At 41.6% G+C, this 21,081-nt stretch overlaps 1 protein-coding gene and 1 long non-coding RNA gene across 2 annotated transcripts in view; one reads left to right on the forward strand and one right to left on the reverse strand.

Moving 5' to 3' along the window:
- The first annotated feature begins 4,683 nt into the window (after positions 1-4,683).
- On the forward strand, positions 4,684-12,401 carry LOC102028275. The gene is made up of 2 exons (XR_001232728.1): positions 4,684-4,764; positions 11,811-12,401. It is a non-coding gene; the product is annotated as an uncharacterized LOC102028275 (long non-coding RNA).
- A 5,250-nt stretch (positions 12,402-17,651) lies between these two features.
- The window catches only part of Nampt (nicotinamide phosphoribosyltransferase), a gene marked incomplete at its 5' end in the record, with an annotated part of 24,446 nt that continues 21,016 nt past the window's right edge, over positions 17,652-21,081 (reverse strand). The window contains 1 exon segment of the mRNA XM_013510535.1: positions 17,652-20,447. Within this exon segment, the coding sequence (XP_013365989.1) occupies positions 20,337-20,447 (111 nt within the window).

Raw genomic sequence — 21,081 nt, forward strand, 5'->3', positions numbered from 1 at the left:
AGACAGTCCTGTCTCAAAAAACCAGCAAAACAGAAAGATCAACAAAACCCTTGTGTGAGGAGGATCTGATTTCTAGATATGCCAAGTTATGTTATTTAAAATGTCTATTTATTTAAAAAAAGGTATGTCATGCAGAGAAATAAAGTTGCTTAATCTATCTGTTTCAAAGACCTAGAAACAATGATCAATCCAGCAGCTAAGCACCCCCAGAGCCAAGACTGTGGTCTCTAAATACTGTCTCCTATTCAGCAGGAAAATACAAATGAAGGATTTCTTTTTAAAGAAGTGATTGATTCATCTCATGCTTGGGAAAGGAAATATACAAGTCAAGACTGAAACATCTTGTCAGGAAGAAAGGAAAATGATCAAAACCGAGCAGTGGCATGGTGAAAGAAACAAGAAGCCACTTGAATAGACTACAGCTATTAGTAGTCTAGTAGGTAGTAGGCCAGAGGTGGGGTGATTTGAATGTGTCAAAAATCACAACTGACCAGAAGCCATCAAACACGTGGCATCCCCCTTCATTCGGATGCTTCCTAACAGCAGACCACGCGACGAGAACTGAATCCAGGGTGCTTACTGGAGAGGGGTCTCAGGAAACACGAATAAGAGGGAGGAAAGAAGACAGAGAAGGGGAAATAATAACCGCAGTGTTCACTGAAGAGCTGAAGGCTCCACTAGATCATGCGGCATGTTTTTGAGAACTGTCCTCCGTGGGAGAGTGAAGCTGCCCCTCATCGGTTAAAGGTTCTTTTGAAGCATCCAGCTTCTCCTTTCTAGACTGCTCCGTGGTGGGCCGAGCAAGCTGTTATCAAAGAAAAGTGCTCAAAGGTGCCAAAGCAGGGTGATGTGAGAAACGGCGGGCGCGCGCTGCCGTGGCCCGACATAGATGCAGGTGAGCTCGGGGCCACGGGGCTGGGCATCAGCTGAAAGTCTTTTCCTGTGAAAACGAGAGATTCAGGCATTTCTTGTGTTTTTCCTAAATGACGTGTGTCCCAGAGAAATGATATAGTTTGTGAAAGGATGTCTTTTGTGGATGTTTCCCAGATAACGAATGCTTAAAGGAATAACAATATATCACAGTTTTTAACTGCAGCAGAAGTAATGAGCGTCACAAAGATTCTAAACATCTGCTACCATCATAAGAACATATAGCCAGGCCTCCTGAACCTCTTTCTGGAAGTATACAAATCCTCCAGTGAAGGTTGAGTACCAAAGACATTAAAGCTGAATTTTGTCCAGCCTGTAGATTTAACCATCATTTACAGGAAATGTAGGCAGCCAAGTGACGTATTAAACAACCATGAAGAAACAATCAAGAAACTCTAGATTATAGGAAAGTCTCCAGAACAAAGGAAAAAAGTTCAATCAACAGAATAAATGCAGTGAAAGAGGAAAAAGAACACCATGAATTAAATAGATGTAGAGGACATAGCAAGGCATTGTAGCCTATGGTTTTGCTTGGATGCTGATTCCAGCAGTCTTCCAAAATTATAAGAAAATTAAGGAAATTTGTACAATATTTGGATACTTGATGATATTAAAATTATTGTCTGTGGTGTGAAGATATATGAATAATGAACTTGAGGTTTCAGTTAGAACAGCAAAAATGGGCCCCTTCCAACTTCTGATATTTTATCATAGGAATCAGTTAACACAAAACGTTGCTTAAAGTAGATGCTGCTAGAGAGATGGGTGATTTAAATGTCAAGAACCTGAAAATGATGCTGGGCGTGGTGGCTCACACCTATAATCCTAGCACTCGGGAGGCTAAGATAGGAGGATTGCTGTGAGCTCTCGACCAGCCTGGGCTACCTAGTGAATTCAAGGCCAGGTTGAATTACATAGTGAGAGTTTGTGTGGTAGTTCACTGATTGTGTGAACTTGAGTAAGAAATAGCCAGCTAAACTGGATGAGCATGGTTCTGGGTGTGGCCGCAGGGATTTACTGTAGACAGAAGACCCCTGAGTGTGAGTGGCACCAACCAGTAGGCTTGCCACCTGAGTGGCATAAAAAGGGAAAGGAAGAAGGAAGGCCAATTCTGTTTCTTTGGAGGAGCTCTAGTCTTCACCTTCACCTTGGACATCATCTCCTGGTTCAAGCGCAGACTATTCAGCCTCCCATCATAGACAATTCAGCCTCCTGAGAGGGACTCACACATGACACTGCAGTGGGCTCCTGGCCTTTGAGTGCATCTTTTGATCTCCAGCACGCAGACAGCCCTTTTGCGCTTTTCTACACCTGACTCTGGGCAGCCTTGTAAGCTTATCTTGTATATTCTTATATATTTGTATATCTTGCATTAAATCTGTTTCTGTAGTGAGCACAGACTGATACCCTGTCTCAAAAAATAAAAGCTTTTGAAAAAGAGCAAGCTCTGAACACAAACAAATCAATCCTCACGTCTGTGAAAAGCCAAGAAAACAAAAAGGGAACCATACCTGGGAGACATGGAAAAACTTTAATGTTTTTCCTCATATTACTTTGAAAGGCAGACAGAGGAAGAGAAACTAGTTGCTTTAAGTCTCCTTAAATGGAGACAAACTTCAAATGATTTTCAAAGTCATGATTTATTCTTTCTGGCTAGTCCTCCTTTGAGCAAACATGTGAATTTATATAAGAACTGAAAGGCAATATTTCTCTGAAGTTCTAATTATTAGCCCCAATGTGAGCCTCTTAGAATGAAACAGATAAGCCTAACCTCTCCATATATGTGTCTCGATCCTCTTTCTAGCCACATGTCTATTCAATCCAGTTCTACTTACAGAACTTTTCTGCATATCCTTAAACCTATCCATTTTGAAAACTTTAAAGTGAGATTGGGTTGGGGTATATGCTCACTGAGAGCTGGGCAGTTCCATGGCTTGGACCCTCCTGTTCTGGAGAACGTGTTCCAACCCCAGGGATTTGCTGGTGTCTGTTGGGAAGTCCCTTTTAGCATGGCATGGGGTGGGTGGGGTATGGGATGGTTTCTCAAGAGATGGCCTATGCCAGTCTTTGCGCGTTTCCTGTGGTGCTCATGTATCTGAAAGCCTTTGGCCAATGCTTGGCAGCAGGCCAGGAGAGGAGGCAAGCCTGCTTCTCCAGGACCTTCGGGGTGGCTGTGCACCGGCTAGGACCTCTTGCATCCCTCGTTAGGTTCCTTGTCTCTTCTTTCCTCACCTGGAGTGGATCCTGCTCTTTCCCCACCTGGAAAGTCCTGCCCACAGGATCTCTTACTCTCAGCCCTTATCCCAAAGCTTTAGGCCACCAGCTGCCCACGAGCCACCAGCAGTGGCTCGGCTGAGGCTGATGCACCCCTCCCCAGCTCCTACTGAAATAGGACAGGTGCACTCAGAAAACAGGAGACGTGAGTCTCAGGCATTGATCCACGACACACTGAAGACAGAGGCATTTTTCTCTCCATCTTTCCTTACTAACAGTGTGCGGCAACTGCCTGGCCTTGCTCCCCACCCACCCGCTTCTTTTTTTTTGTCAAAGAGTAGGAAGAATTTATTGAAAGAAAAAAAGCTTCTGTCTGAGGGGTAGAAGGGGGCCCTGAAGGTGGGTTGTCCATCAACCCCACTTCGCAAGGGTGCTTTATTGCTGCTTCCTATTCTTAGTGCTTGTCATCCCACGGCAGAGGGGATGCCAGGTGTCTCCATCAGTGAAATGGCACTGACCGATACCCGTCACTGGGAGGGAAACACGAGGCCATGCCCATGGCCCCACGGGAAGTCCCAGTCCCTCACCCATAAAAGCTAGTCCTGTTCTTTTGTCTAGGGGCCAGTCTGACCATTAAAGCTGTGCTTCTTTCTGCTCTTCAAGCTAAATCCTTGTCCCTGTTTCCCCCCCACCCCATTTTAATTAGTGGATACTGATTATACAGATTAATGGACTCCACTTTGGCAGATTTGTACACGTACACAAGCATACTTTAATCATTTCCCTTCCTCTACCCGTTCTGCCTCCCTCCCCCCAGTTCCACATTCTTTCTTGGCTTTCAATGTGTACAATGTATTTTGATCATATTCATCCTCCCATCACCTACTCTTACACCTGCCATTCCCTCTTACCTTCCTCTTGTCTAGTGAGTCGCCTCAACTTGAGATTTTCTGAGTCTGCGTAGTAGGGAGAACAAGGGATATTTGTCTTTCTGAGTCTGACTTATTACTCAACACGATGATCTCCAGATCCATCCATTTTTATGCAAATGACAACATTTTGTTCTTTTTAATGGCTGAAAAATACTCCACAGTGTGTGCATACCACATTTTTCTTTATCCATTCATCTGCTGGTGGGCACCGAGGCTGAGTCCATGTTTTGGGTATTGTGTGGGTTGTGCTGCATTAGCACGGGCATGCAGGTATCCCTATGGTGTGCTGACCGTTTAACCCCATCCAACAAATCGGGTTGCCTGTGTCTCTACCTGATGTGTCTGGAAATCCCTTTTTGTGATAAACTCGAAGAACCTGTTCAGTGAGGGTTAGAGGGGGCAGGTGGGGGATTTCCATCTCCTCTTTGGGAGCGCTCCTCAGAGGCAGTCATGTGGGGTGCTAATTTTGTGATTTTCATCTGAATTAAGCAAAAGAACCCTTGGCTGATTTGTAACACCACTGACTCCTCTGTGAGAGTCCAGGACCTTGGCTGAGAGAACTAAAAATAACCGGAAGTGCTCTAGCTAGGCAGTCTCCTGGGGCTGGGGGAGCTGACGCTCCAGGAAAGGGAACCCTGGAGGCTGATGGACGCTCTGAGCACCGCAAGCACCGGTGTGCTGCGCTCAGGTGAGCAGCAGACGCACATCCAGGCCCCTCTGGTTGTGCACACGCTGCTGCCCGTGTGGCGACTTGAAGTGCTGACTGCGTGTTGAGGGTGCCAGCTTGTTTCTTGGATACCTTGCCGGAGGAAGTGACTAGAAAACGAGGTCTGGAGTGAGGCGCTTCATGCAGCCAGCTGGGCCGGGGCAGAGGGGAAGAGGAAAGACATTTTCACCTGGGCAGGAGGCTGTGACAGTTGGAGGAGTCACAGCCCCAGGTGTAAAGCTCCCTTTGGTCCTTACTAAGGGTACGGCCGGAGGCTGTTGCTTTATATCTGTGCTCATCAGGTTTGTTTTCCCACCTGTGGAGTGGGAAGGGCGTCTGCCCAGGTTGTGGAAGGGAGGATTTAAGGGAGGTGTTGAAGGGATTATCTCTGTGCTGTCACGGAGTTGACAGCAAAATGGTAATTCCTTCCCTCTCCTGGCTGTCTTCCTTTACCTAGGAAATGGCACAGCAAGCGCTCAGTGTGTTCACCACATTCCTGATGTTCGCGGCGGTGTTACAGTCTGAACCCCCAAGTTTGGCTTAGGAAGCCTCTTGAGTCTGGGCTTCCTGGAGAGCTATGAACTGGTGACAGACCGAGGTGGGGGGTGTTGGGAGGGTCAGGTTAGCTCAAGGCTTTTACAACCATTAGTAATTCAAGAGGCCAACTTTGTGGGCTAAAGCCAGCATTAAAACAACAACAAAAATGTGGAATAAATTAGAACAGAGTCCCACAGAATAGATGCAGCAAGGCATTCCAAAAAATAAAGGTCTCAGTAATGTAATGTGTGTGTGTGTGTGTGTGTGTGTGTGTGTGCGCGCGCGCGCTACCTTGGAGGGTGAAATGTTTTTCTTACTGAAGGTATGGGCAAAAAAGCAAGGAAAAAAGAAACAGAAAAAGAAAACCCACACCCATATGAAGGTCTGGAGGACCCGAAACCTCACTGGGAGAGTGACGGCTGCACCGGAGTTCAGGCCTTCTGAACAATTAGGTCCCTAGAGAGCCGCCTACTGCTTGCAGTGGCTTTGGAAGTTTTTGGGCAGTAATTTAATTTGACATTTTCTGGGTAAAACAGATGGAAATGCTAGTCTGAAATTCCCCACAGGATGCAAATGACTGAGGGCGATTTGGATGGTTGACCAGTTGCCACAGACAATTTTTTTTTGCCTTAAAAATAAGCACCAGCTTTTGGCTTGGTCAGTGAGGGGCCTGGGGTGGATGGAGTAGAAGCAGATGGAGAAAGAAGCATGGCTGGGGATGGGGTGTGAGGGGGTGTGAGGTGGGAGGGAGAGCTCTGAATTGTGAGACTTCCTTCACTCAACCTGGGACAGGTGCGTCACTATAGGCCAGGTGTTTCTCTTGCCCTTCTAGAGCATGTTACATAATGGCAGAAACAGATAAATACTTGCCAAAGAAAGATTTTTTACTCAATGAGTTAAAATTCTTGCTTATCAAGATTTAGGCCAGGTGTGGTGGTGCATGCCTGTAATCCCAGCACGTGGTAGGCTGTGGCAGGATGATCAGGGTGAGTTTGAGGCCAGCCTGGGGTACATAATGAGTTCAAGGCCAGCCTAGACTACATAGCAAGACCCTGTCTCAAATTGAAAAACAAACAAAAATAAAAAGGGTTCAATGTGTCAGCTCAATGGCAGGGCATGTGCTCAGTGTACACGAGGTCCTGGGTTCAGTCTCTGGCAGATGAGGTATTGGGAGGTGGATATGTAAAGTTTACCTGGGTCTAATATGGGCCCAAAATATGCTTTTAAAAATGATTTGAGATACATGCATAGATTGTTTTGATTTCTGTTCTTAGTCTCAAAACTAGTCGAGAGGGGGATCAATGATTTATCTCTTTCTGTACACACACACAGTGCTAAATTCAGGTGCCTTTTAGCTCTGTGGCCCTTGTCTTTTCAGTGTGCTGGTGGCCCTCAATAGCAGAAAGCTCTCCTCACCCACCTCCGGCAACTGGACAAACTCCTCACTCCCCAGGGAATCCTGGACACCCTGCCATGCGGCTTATGAGACTCGTACTTGAGAGTTTATTTAACAAAACTGCTTGCAGTCATTTCTTGATGATAAGAGCAGTACTTGCACATCGTCCTGAATATAGAGAACACTGTAAAGTGCATTCCTGGAGCTTTTTGTGCATGGAAATTGTTAGAGATCTGTTCAGAGGCTTAATCTGAGTTACATATGAAGAAGAAGGGGGGGCTGGGGATTTAGCTCAGCGGCAAAGCGCCTGCCTGGCAAGCGCAAGGTCGTGAGTTCGGTTCCCGGTACCGGAGAAAAACCAAAAAAAAAAAAAAAAAAAAAAAAAAAAAAAAAAAAAAAAAGAAGAAGAAGGGAAGGGATGTGTTTGGATAGGTTAATAGATTCGCAGAAGTCGTTCTCTTTGCTCTTGGTAGGAGAAATGTAGTGACTTCTTCCCCGGCAGGCTACAGTGATGGCAGTTTTATGAACCTCATGGAACCATTCTTGGCCCTTTTTCCCTGTGCCTGGCTTACTAACCACAGCCTTAGACTGGAAGTGACAGGACTTATGAAGCACCTGGGGCAGAGCCTTCAGCTGTATCTGGGCAGTGGTTTATACAGACGGTGTTTCTCAGCCAGAGATGGGAGGTGTACTAAAAATTCTCTGGTGGTTTAGCTAAACTGCTGTCTCTACTGTCCGATCCTGGTGTGTGTCAGATTTTCAGGGGTAAATGAATGTGGTTCAGAAAGCCCACAGAAAATCCAGTCCTCCCCTTCCTACCTCAACCTACTGATACAAAAGAAAATGTACTTGAATCCTGATGAAAGATACAGTGAATGGATGTGAGAAATGTAAAAATGGGAGGCAAGAGAATCTGGGAAAATAATCAGCAGCAGGCCCTGTTTCTCCGAATGCATCTTTGCCTGCACACAGCTGTCTCTTGACATTTCTAATATGACTTCCTGCACATCGTTATAAGCTGAGGGGAGAGAGCTCTTTGCCCGAGGCAGTGATTATCCCCAAAGCTTGGCAAATAGAGCTCCAGCCTGCTGCTGGAATGCTCTGTTCCCTCAGAACACCACGCTTGGTTGATAAACTGTTCTGGAGACCAATGATGTCAGCAGCCCAGGTAAACAAGTCATATGACCCAAAGCACATCGCGGTAACTGCTGTCAGGAAAACACTGCTTTACGAACATTTTCAACTTTCCTGCAACTTATGTTTTAGATGTGACTCTTGTAAGAGAATCAATTTAAACGTTTTTTCTTTTAATTTTATGTGTGTGCAGGATAAGCCATTCACGTTATGTGTACAGAATTTATGATTAATCTTTGTGGCTATTTGTCCCACCTGTTTTTCTCCCATTCATATCTTTAGAAAAAATTTGAGCATATCATCTTTTCCTGTTATTTTGAAAGTAGCATACTTCATTTCTATGCTTAGTAGTTTAAAAAAAGTAGTTTTAAACTTGATCAATAACTGTAACTTTCAAAGGGAGGGAACAACTGGGATGAGGGAAAAGAGAAAAAGAAAGGGAAGACTATGTATATATATCTACATAGATATATATACACACAGGGTAACTGAGAGAGATGTACTACTGACTTCTATTGCTTTAATGAAAGGAACAGTTAACGTTTAATTGTTTGATCAACCTTAAATGCCTATATTTGTTTAACTGAGTAACCAATTTGAAGTTAACTATATGTAATACAATATCTACTGTTAATTTTCTATCACCTTGTCTGAAACTCTGTATTGCATCTATTGTTTGGGTGTTGTTTTGTTTATGTTTGTTTGTTTGTTAATGTTTTCGTTCTTTACCTTTAAAAAGAAAAAAAGAAAAAAATAACTGTAGCTTCTTAGTTCAAGTGCCTTAGCACTTTTAACTCTACTTACACTGCTTCTGGTTTGTACTATGCTTGTGTAAATACTGTTTAATTTAAATCCGTAAGACATTATTATTATTGCTTCTTACAGTCAACATTTTCTTACTCATATATGTCTAGGAAATCTATTCTTCACTGATTGTCTTAAAAATACTTTGTTATTCCTGATTTTTGGTTTCACTGTAATGTGTCTAGGTATGAGTTTAATTCGTCTTGCTTGGGATTCATTGAGCTTTGACCTTTCGATGGTTGCTTCTTATCAGTTCAGGTAAACCCTGAGCCCTTATCTCTTGAAATACCCTCTATCCTACTTTCTCTTTCATCTTTTCGGAAAGCGATAGTGAGATCAGCGTTAAGACTTTGCACCCTTTTCATGTTGCTTAACTTTCATTTGTTTTTCTTTTGCTTTGTACCATGTTTGGAATCCTTCTGATTGTCTTGGTTACTACATTTATTTCCATTATGTTCTATTCATTTTTCAAATGTGTCATTTACAAATTTTTCTATTCTCTACAGGTATTTGAAAGTTTTTTTTAAAAATTAAAGTAATTAAGATAGTATTTTACAATCTATAATTTCAGTATCAGAATATCTGAACCCTTTGTAATCTTTTCTTCCAGCTGCTCTCACTCATGGTGTCTTGTTTCCTTGTGATTACTTTGTGAGCTGTTCATATTGCTGAGACAATTTGGGACTTCTTTGAGGCTTATGATGAAAGCATCCTTTCAGGGAGGGTCTGCTTTTTCTTCGGTCAGGTATTTAGGGAACTCTGCTCTCTAATTTAATCTTATTTCACAGTTCGATGTTTTTATAATGTGTAGGGAATGTGAATTTGGACACTATGGGCTTGCCTGTAGTAATAGCTTCTTCTTAGACTTTTCTTAACTTGCTCTGCACAAATCTAAAGCAACTTTTCTTACAGTCCCCGGGCACCGAAAGGTAGTCTTACTGTTGGTGAAGTTAGTCTTCATACCCATCCTATACAGTAGCCTTTCCGGGGGTGGTAACTGGAGGGTCTCTCTCCATCCTGTCCAATCAGATCCTAAAAAACGGATGTCCCTAGTCCCCAGGTTTGGTGAACACCCCAGGGCAAAAACACCTTCACTGCTTAACTCTCAGGATTCCATTTTCAGTTGAATTTGACCTGCTAATTCTGTACAGACTTGTTAGTTCAGTACTTTTAACTTTAAAAAAGAAAGAGAAAGCAAGCAAGCCATCAATTTGTTTTCGGTGGGAGGTTGGACAGAATTACCCAGCCTGCTTACATTTCTAGAAGCAGCATTTCTGGTTATGAATGCAAGGAGAAAATTTGTGTTGAGAGCTTCATGTTGCTGTAGATTTTTATTAGTTTCCTATTAATTTCTTATTAATCTTCCCATAACATATGAACAGGTTCCTTAATTTCATATCCTAAACTCGATTCTCCATCTGTGAGAAAAAGCATTTCAAGTAGCCACCAACTTTGGTATCTACATCAGTGAAGACTGTAGAACCTTTAAAAATTGAATTAAATTATATTATTTTACCTTGTGCTGGAAAGCAAGGTTAAGGTGATTAGAATCTTAAAATTCTTATATGTGCCCCCAGAAGTTCAAGGAAGAGGAGGAACCTTTCCAGAAACAGCCCTAAATTCTCATGTGTGCTCTGCAGTTAACCGGGAGGCCCTCTGGATGCGGAGCCTGTGGCATTACAGTGTATGTGAACTGTGTTTACTCAAGGAAGGATGTGTATGGACAGAGGGTTCATGGTACTGAAATCCTCAGAGGTTTGAGACTTAAATTGTAAGCTACAACTACCTACAAGGTAACTTTAGCTAAATAAAGTTATTTATACCTTAGCTACAATCCGTATGAGACACAGACCTATGAATTTAAGTGCTTTTGTAGAAATACTCAGTACCAACAGAGGCCACAGGAGTGGCATGTGAAGTGGGGATGGCAGACGGTGAATTGTTGAAGGCTTCCTGGAAGTTTGTCACCCAGAAAGAGTTCAGAGGCATTCCGGCGGAAGGGTCAGAACATATCAAAGCGGAGGGATGGAGGGAAAGCAGTTGTGTGTGCATGCATGTTGCGAGGTCTGTGTTGCTGGCAAAGAAAGCCAAAGATGAGGCATGGAGCTACATGTGCAGCCTGCGCCAGACCACCACAGGTCGTGGGCGCTGGGGGCGGACTGGGCTCTGGGCACTTTGTAGGTTAAAGGGAACAGATGCTTCACGCCAGGGATGGACGCTATTACATCTTATTGGACTGTTTGGGTAGCAAAGGGAAGGGAAGCTGAATTGAAGACTGGAAGACTAGATAGATAATTTTGTATTAGTTCATGAAGAGGTGTGAGAGGCTGAAATAGCAGTTGAAGACACAGATTGTAACATTTTTTAGTAGTTAAATCAACAGGAGTATGTAGCTGATTAAATGTGTGGGGTAGTTTCACTTGGGTGGCTGGCTGAAAATTTACCAGACAAGTAGGGCGCTCTAGAGGTCTGAGGCAGAGATGCACACACTGAGGCGTCTGCAGACACCTTAAGGCTGAATGCAGAGGGCTGGCATCAGCCAGGAAAAGGCAGGGGTGGGGGGTGCGGCCAACACCCGAGAGGCAGGCATGTGCCGAGCCAGGGGAAAGACGGAGAGTGATTAGATGACCCAAGAATGTTACAGTAGACAAGAATTCCCAGGGAGTAAATTATTAGTGGTGGCAAACGCAGGGAAGGCCTCACGTAAGAGATTAAAAGGCTGGCATTTCAGTGTCCTGGGGGATGAGTGACTCAGAGGTGAGACCTCACGGGACCAGGATAGGCTGGTGTCACCCAGGGAATCATGGTTGCTAAACCTTGGAGAAAGCAAGAATATGCTGCTTGGAGGAGGAATTTTTTTTGAGGAGGAAGGACTGGAAAAGAAGGAGTTGAAGATGAGTATTTTCTTCTGGGCTCAGAAGTCTGGTAGGAGTCTTCTGGCTATTTAGGAATTAATAAAAATGAAAGTGGTAGCCAATTCACTGGGACAGCTCCTAAGCACGCTAGTTAATCCACTACGCAACATATTCCCTAGTTTATGTGGAAGAAAGACAGCTCAGGAGCAAAGGACAGAATTATAAAATAAACACAGCAGGTTGGGAAAGTTGTTTTTCGCGGAATTTTGTTATCCCCAAGAATGATGTTTCTTTTCTCCTAGAAGAACATAAATCATTGTAAAACACCTTGGAGTAGGATCCGGTCTCTGAGCTCAAAGAAATCTGCAGCAAGCGTCTGCATCTGTGATCATCTCCTTCCTTCTAGGATGGAAGCACCTCCTCCCATGGAAGGCCAGCCCCCAGCAGTGCATTGGATCCTCACTCTCTCTACTTTCTCTGCATGCAAACCTTCATGGATCCTGTTCTGCTCTTGTCTTCAACTCTGCTCTCTCTCCTGGACCCTTTTCAGTGATAAAGCAGCAGAGGTTGACAGGAACATATACTACGTTTCACATCAGACTTGACTGTGTAAGGGAGCTCCTTTCGGACACACCTCTGTCTCTGCTGCCTGCAAGGAATGTCTCAAAGGCTCCAGTTCTTTCCAGGTGTCTAGTCCAGTCACTACTTTGAGTTCTTTACTCTGTATGATCTCTTGATAGCATTCAGTGCCTGAGCTGAGATGCTCTTCCTGGAGCTTTTATTACTTTACTCCTCTTGGTGTTCTGTTCAACTAGTTAGCTGTTGCTTCTTGGGATCCTTTGGCTGCTCTTTTTTTTTTCTTGTATGAAGAAATAAAACATTTTCATAACCAAGTGAGAATAACACGAGTTTTTCACTGTGTATTATCTTCAAAGTAGTTACTCAGTATAAGACATAAACCAAAAACATTCTTTCAAAAAAGAAAGAAATGACAAACTTTTTCAATAACAAACACAAACTATTAGTATAAATGAAATGAATTAACATGACAAGTTCCTCCAACAGAACCAACAGCTCCTTACAGCTTCTACCAGCTCCTAACAGCCTTTTAGTTCCCAGCAGCCTAACTTCTTCTCCAGTTCTGCCTCTTATGCTGCTGGCAACAATCCTCAGGTGGGCCTCCCACACCCAGCACCAGGCTTACTCAGTTCAGCTGGGGGTTATAAGTTAACCACCAGTTGTCAATACACTACAGTGAGTACCTTAGTTATTTCTTTCCCTGCTGAGACAAAATACCTGACACCCAAAGTTAAAGGAGGAGAGATTTATTTGGCCCAGTTTGTAGGAGCCAGTCCATAGGCAGCTGGCTCCAAGGGAGGGTGGTGTGGCAGAGGAGAAACAGTTCTTGGCAGGCAGAAGGCAGCAAAGCAGAGAAGTAGCAAAGAAACAGCATCTGGCCTGCTTTCTTTGTGTCCCTCTAATATCCATCCAGGCTACTAGCCCTTTGGACCTTCCCATTTTCCACATCCAGGGTTGGCCTTCCCATTATTCATAGCCAGAACTATGCCAAACCAATCAGTGGACTAATTTAGTAAACACACACCCTTAACTCCAGCATCATATACCCTAGGTCCAGCAACATCTGAAAAACTCCACCTGAGACTGCCTGAGGCTTTGGGTGGCCATCTAGACACCAACTATAGGATGAGGTAAGTCAGACACACAAGCTCAACTGTCACATGGTTTCTCTTAAGAGAAACACCATATAGAAAAAGAGCAAAACAGATAAATAGGAAGTAGGGAGATGTTTCCCCAAATGAAGTACTCCACTATTTTAAAAAGCATTCAATATATATGTTAATTTTCTCTTGTTGCTGAGACAAAATACCTGATGCCCCAAATTAAGGAAGGAAAGGTTTATTTAGCTTACAGTTTGTGAAGGTTTCAGTCCATACTCGGCTGGTTTCAAGACAGAGTGGCACATGGTAGAGGGCTAATATTCATGGCAGCAGAACACAGCAAAAACAAGAGCAAAAGGGAGGAATGGCAGCAAGCAGCCTCTTTCCCTCCCTTACACTGTATGCAAACTATCGGACACAGGGCGTGTGTAGCACTCACACTCATAATCCCAGGATTGGATCATGGATCAATCACAAATCCTAGAAGCCTGCCCCCATGACTGCATGAGGATTTGGGGGGACATGCAGACACAAACCATAACAGGGCTGTAGGCCTCCAGTTGGATTTGTGGGGGGCATTGCCATGAGCTCTAGGTCTTCAGCTGGACTCATGCAGGACAATTCCGTGGGATCCAGGCCCTCAACTAGATTCCTTGGTCTTAGTGTGTGGACAGATTTCCTGTACTCTCTTGTATATCATCCTTTGGGTGACTATTATAAATAATCTTATAAAATGTGTCCTGTATTATATTGTTCCCTTGCAATATCCCCCAAACCACAACATTCACTTAACAATATGTTCTCAAGTTCCATCCATTTACCTTAGTTTTATGTTTCATTATGGGAGTGTATGTTTTCTTTATATTCATCTGTTGATGGACATGTATGCTGTTTCCAAGATTTAGCTACTATAAATTGTGTTGCTATATACACAGGTATGCACAAATCCCTGCAATCTGATGATTTTAACTCTTGCAGATACCTTGCTGCGGGACAGCTGGGTCAAATAGAATTTCTAGTTTTGCTGTTTTGAGGAATCTCCAGTGATTTCCATCGTTATTGTACTAGTTTACATTCCCATCAACAATGTAGCAAAGTTCCTTTTTCTCTACATCCTTGCCAACATTTGTTAAATTTTTTTTTATGATAACCATTCTTTCAGGCATAAGATGGTGCCTCAATGTAGTTTAAGTTTGCACTTCTCTGATGGCCAGTGATGGGCATTTTTTCCCTGTTTTTATTGGCTATGTGTACTTCCTTTTCTGAGAAATGTCTATTCATTTCAGCTGTCCATTTTTTGATGGGTCTCTTATTTTGGGGGGGGGTCTAATTTTTTTGAGTCTTTTATATATTCTTGACATTAGTCTCTGGTTGGAAAATTTTTTCCCATTCTGTAGATTGTCTCTCCATTGTTAGTTGTTTCCTTTACTGGGCAGTTTTTTAATTTGATATGATCCCATTTGTTGCTTCTCCATATCACTTCTTGTCCCACTAGGGTTCTGCTGAGAAAGTTTTGCCCATGCCTGTGTCTTGAAAAGCTGTACCAGTTTTACCTTCCAGCAGACTGTTTCTATTTTAACATTTAAATCTTTCAACCATTTTGATTTTAGTTTAGTACATGGTGAGATACATGGGTCGACTCAATCATTACCACTGACATTAAAGAGGCTTTCTTCTGACAGTGCATATTTTTGGCCCCTTTGTCAAATATTGAATAGCTTTATGTGCCTAGGGTTGTTTCTATTTTTATTTTGTTTCACTGATCCACATGCCTGTTTTGTGCCAGTACCATGCTGTTTTAATCACCGTAGCTTGATAGTATAGTCTGGGATTTGATGCCACCTGCTTTGGTTTTGTTAACCAATGTTTTTTGCTATTCTGTGTCTTTTCTAGTTTCAGTCTGATGTTATTCACTGTAGAGGCCTTTAACTTCCTTAGTTAGGTTAACAGCTAAGTATTTTAATTTTTTTGATGCTAGTGTGAATGGTAGTCTTCCTAATTGCTTTTTCCGTGAGTTCATTAGTGTATAGGAATGCTATTCATTTTTGTGTTTATTTTGTATCCTGGTACACTGCTGAATTTGGTTACCAATTCTAGGTGTCTTTTGGCAGTTTTTTGCATGTTGTAAGTAAAGGATCATGTCATTTGCAAATATTTTGACCTCATCTTTTGCTATACGTATCCCTTTTCTCTTGCCTGATTGCTGTTTCCTGGACTATATTGAACAGGAGTGGTGATAATAGACATCTTTGTCTTATTCCTGATTTTAGAGGAAAGGCTTTTTACCTCTTCATTTAATGTCAGCAGTAAGTTGGTTATAAATGGCTTTTATCATGTTGAGCTGAAGACCTTCTATATCTATTTTCCTCAGTTTTTTTTTTTTAAATCATGAATGGATGTTGAATTTTGCCAAATGCAAAGGCTTTTTCTGCATCTATTGAGATGACCATGTGATCTTGTTCTTGCTTCTGTTTATGTGAATTTCATTTATTTATTTATTTATTTTGGTTTTTCTCCGGTACCAGGAACCGAACTCACGACCTTGCGCTTGCCAGGCAGGCGCTTTGCCGCTGAGCTAAATCCCCAGCCCCCTGTGAATTTCATTTATTGATTTGTACGTGTTGAACCATCCTTGCATTCCTGGGATGAAGGGTCATGATGTATGATCTTTTTGGTGATTTGATCCCAGAACTATTCAACAGGAAGAGATAACAATTACAAACATGCACCAAACCAATTCTGATGGATTCACTCCCAAAGTCTGTAAGAATTTCACAAATATCAAAGCACCTTATAGAACTGTTTTCCTTCCACTGATACACTTTCAGACGTAATTCTGGTGTAGCTCATGATTTCCTCTCCCCTCAACATCCCCTATAATGATTTGGGGGAAGGTGGGAGTTTTTGGAGGCATTTTGTTGCCTTTTCATGTTTTTGGTATTTCATGTGCTACAGTTTGTAAGTTCTTTGGCCCAGTGCCCTTTTCTTTGGGAGTGAACCACAGTATTTTTTCATGACCTCTCAGGCAATCCAGTTATTGGCCTGGAGAGAAAACCAACTCCTGGCCACTACATTACTTTTGTCTCTGATAGTAAATTCAGTAAAATGGCATTAACTGTCAACTGGGTATGGACTAGGCCTAGGAACCACTCATGGAGCAGCCCTTTATTAAAACAGAGGACTCTGAATTTTAGTGTAGATAATTAGGCACCTCCTTCATATTGAATTATAGTAATTTAGACCACTGATTTCTGCTGGATATTGGCAGCAGTGCCTGAGTTCAAAAATAAGACTTTACCCCTTCTTCTTCAGAACTACCCCCTCTGGTGATTACTTCCACTAAACCTGACCTCCCCCAAACGATACAGGCCTGTGACCTCCCTGGTCTGTAAATCCTATTTAGCTCTCACCCTCTTCAAGCCTATCTCCCAAGGCTGTCTCTTACTTGATCCCTATGGAAGGGTATGAATTCTGTCCTGAAACGAAAGCTTCCTCCTGAGCGATGGTCTCTTCTTTGAGGCCAGTCTGTTGGTTATCAACTCTGCTGTCGTGTGCTGTGGAGAAGCCAGGGACTGGAGGCTGTGTGTGCAGTTTTCAGGTCAGTGTCCGCGTAGGCTAGGGGTAGGGTGTGCACTTCCCAGGACGTCCGCCTGCTTTTATTGTCGCTTAACTGTTAAAGAGTTACTAATGATTTGTGGCGGTTTTTTTTTTTTTTTCCTTGCAATACTAGGAACTGAACCCAGGGAGTGATGAGCTATATCCCCAGCCCCTTTTATTTTAAGACACGACTGCCCAGGCTGGCCTCAACCTGAGCCTTTCCCGGTTCAGCCAACTGAGTTGTTAAGCTGTTATAGGTGTGCATCATCATGTCTGGACTGTTTTTCTTTGGTACTGGGAATTGAACTCAGGGCCTTGTGCTTGCCGCTGAGCTATATCCCTGGCCTTGGTCTGTTCTTTATTACAGACTGGGATGCTTTTCTGTGAGAGGCAACAGCGTAAATTGTTTTAGGCTTTGCAGACTTTGTGTTGTAACTACTCAACTCTGCCACTGCATATCAGCAGCCGAAGACCCTAACTGAAAGAATAAGTGTAGGTGTGTTCCAATAAAATCATTTACAGAAATACCTATTGTGCTGGATTAGGCCTGACCCTGGGGACTGGTCTGTTTTACTCTCTGAGAAAAATCTCTTCTACTGTGCTTCCAATGAATATCTACAAAGACACCTTGATGCTTCTGTATCTCCAATTACTAGCTACATTTAAGTGTCTCTTGGCATTGCAAACCATAACAAAGGAATTGTGCTCCTGTCCCCTAAACTGGGGTCCGCTTAGTGTTTTCACTTAGAGACACTGCTACCTATACAGCTGCATAAGGCAGGAAGCAGGAACCATCCTTGACACTTTCCTTCTCATTGTGTGGAAAAGAAGGGCTGGAAATGGCATTATTTGAAGCACACAATCAAATTTAACATTTCACTAATAGAGCTAAACTTTATTTCCATGTTTATTACATGTTTGTCTTTGATGTTGAGTACATATTAGGACTGATTTAACATACAGCTTGGGAGAAGACTGACATTCTCCACTGAATGGGTTAAAAAGGAATGTAAAAACTACAAAATACTAGTTAAATGTGCGTTCTAAATTATGGTAAACAGAACAATAAATATCTTGCCATTTTGCTCTAATCAAGATGATTTTCACTACAAAACTTTTTCATAACAATTTATTTCAAGAAAGGAAATAAGGGATAGTCATAAAAACCATTTAAGTGTAGGGTACAAATAAATTAAGAATTTTAACATAGAACTCCTACCTTCTACTTAAAATTATGACTTGAGAGGGATTAATTAGTGTCAACTATAGATCTAATGACTTAAACCCACCTACTTCTGTCAGGAAGAGTTAGGCTGACTTATAGGTGATGAAACCAGTTCTATTTGGCATTCACGTTTAACCATTTGATGCTCAGGATGGGGATGGCCAGATACTAAGTGTGCACTCAGAAATTCAGAATTAATCAAGATCAAGTGGCTCAGAGCTAACAGAATTAATCATTCTACCTCCTGATCTGTAGCTATGTACAAATGGGTAGCTTTTACCATTCACTGAAAGTTTCAAGACAAAATTCCCCTAGATATTCTGAGCTGCTAAAATTCACAGGACACTAAGAATACTGCCTGTGGTATAATTCCAATGTTTAAACATGGACAAAATTATGGTGGTTATCAAAGTTGGTATTGGTAATATAGTTTCTTTCTTTGTAACCCCCTTAGCACATTTCAGGAAGAAAGGTGTGTCATTTTACTACTAGTCTTTAGGTACATTAAAAAAAGCTTAAATTATTATTTAGCATGGATAAACCTATCTTCTTTCTAATGCCACTTGAACAGTGATTAACTCACCTATCTTTAGGTTATTCCAATGATAAAACATTTTCTTATGTAACTGTTTAAGACAGATGATTCATGACTTTTCGATTTTTAAAATTTCATACTTAGTGTCATATTAAGCTTTTCTAAACCAGTTGCCTCGTATTAGCTTTTTAAGAAAGGACAAAAGATAATGCCACATCACATATTTAGCTTCCTTCCTTCCCTGAAAGCCAACATTTCTCTTAATGGCACACTCCTTTTCTCAGAGCATGGGGCCAGTCATTTTCTTGGGTAATTTTGAGGAAAGGGACATATGGTAAACAACTCAGGCTTTCTGGGTCATGTGGTCTCTGCTGCAACTCCTCACCTTCTACTGTTGTATGAGAAAGCAGCCGCAGTCAGTATGTATATACAAAAAAATGGAGCAGCCCACCAGATCTGGCCTGTGGGGCAGCATACGTGGCCAGCCCCTACCATAGAAAATGGACAATATACGAAACTGGCCTCTAGTCAGACGTGGAGACTGACTCAGAGCCTAGCAGTTAATCACTCTAATACCCTGAGGTGGAACACTCTGAATTCAGCTATCTCCCTTTAGTTAAGACTCTTCTACTAAAACTCATGTCATCATGCTTTTTATCAGGAATAATTTATCCTCATTTAAGAAGTTGCTTGGGTATTGTTATTGAGAAATTCAATTTAAAATTCATAAAGGATATCCATATAATTTAATATCCAATTTAATTTTTAAAAAACTTAATGAAAAATGTAACAGAATCAAAACATTTAAAATAAGTACACTCACTACCCACTCCAGTTTATTCATTTAAGTCATACCAACTATAGAATATGAAAAATAAATTCAGAAGTATAATTGCTTTAAAATACACTACTTCCACTTTTTCAATATTTTACATTTATGTATATATTCTACAGTGGAAGCAGAATTTCTCTCTAAAAACATTATCTCCTTAAAATCTTGAGGTGCATATTACAGCCACAGGCAATATCTGACATATAAAACTGTAGTACAGGCCTTTCAAATTTGGCATTTCACTGGTACAATACAATGACCAAGGTATGTACAGTGCCTAGACATTCCAGTAAGAACCATTATTTTCTTAGATGTAGAATGATTAATACATATTCTACAAGGGGCAGTGCGGTTAGTAATTCTAAAGGGTATGTCCTGACATAATTTCAATTGTACAACAACACAAACAACTTTGTTAAGGCCATGTTTTATTTGCTGATTAATGGACAAAGGCAATGTAATTTATTTTCAAGTATTTTCTTGAAAGTCTGTGCTCATAAAAATCATGAAAACTTGGAAAGACTGTTAAATCACTGAAACTTTAAATATATCTTACACAATCTTGTTTGTACAAAAATACAAGTTAAATATAAACATAAAGCAATCATGATAATTGTATGCAAATCTGTTTCATGTGATCTTTAGTATATATAAAAGTTTCTTGGTTCTGTTACTTGTGAAAAGATCAATACCAGATTGAGTTACTATCTATTGGCAAAGGGCCCTAAAAAGCTTACTTCAGCATTAATCTTTCACAATGGTTATGTGTGTTGCCTAATTTGAGATCACCTAAATACTGGAAACAAAAGAAAAAAAGGGCAGTTATGTCCATAAACCAACAAATAATTTGGCTGTAATGTATCATAAAACACAAAGAAACCCCACAGCTGTACAATAAACATTATGTACTACATACTGTCACACGGGTGCACATGTGCACATGCACCCACAGGACAAAGCCTAATGAGGCGCTGCTTCCAGTTCTATGTTCAGTTGTGCATTCTTTCTTACTTCATCAAACGAATAGCTTTTGGTCACCTTCCCATTCTTGAAGACAGTATGGAGAAGATCCTGCAGAAATGTAAATTTAATGATTAAAGAGACCATCAAACTAAATATGTGAATCATGTTTTAACAAATTTACCTAACTGGTCAAATACAGAGATGTGGATGGTGTTCAAGTTAACAATATATTACATTCTTCAGCTAACTTCCTTAAAAAATGAACTGACTTAAGCATTCAATTTTCTTCTGGCCTACAAGCTTGCTTGCCTGGGAGAATTGAGACTGTCACCGTAGACACTGACAGCGCAACCACACAAGCCCTCAGTGTCTACCTTCCCTCGTTCCTGGACAACAGACTCAAAACTGATTAAACTTCACAAGTTTAATCAATTTGCTAGTCACTAAATTTTAACCTAACAACAACACTAAATGAAAAGCAAACCTCAAACAGAAACACAGGTAGTGACTTCACGCACAGAGACTGAGTGAAGGACTCTACCCTTCGAAGTCACTGCTAAGTGTAACCCACTCCATCAGATAAGGGTAACCAGATAGAGAACAAGGACTGAATTCACTTTGGATCTGATAACGCCGTTCCTGTCTCACTAAGGAGTTGGCTGCGTCTAATTTCTCTTTCAAAAAATTTTACAGAAATAATTTCTTTTTTTTTTTTTTTTTTTTTTTTTTTTTTTTTTTTTTT

Source organism: Chinchilla lanigera, unplaced genomic scaffold, assembly GCF_000276665.1.
Source record: "Chinchilla lanigera isolate Chin_1 unplaced genomic scaffold, ChiLan1.0 scaffold00009, whole genome shotgun sequence".
Classification (NCBI taxonomy): domain Eukaryota; kingdom Metazoa; phylum Chordata; class Mammalia; order Rodentia; family Chinchillidae; genus Chinchilla; species Chinchilla lanigera.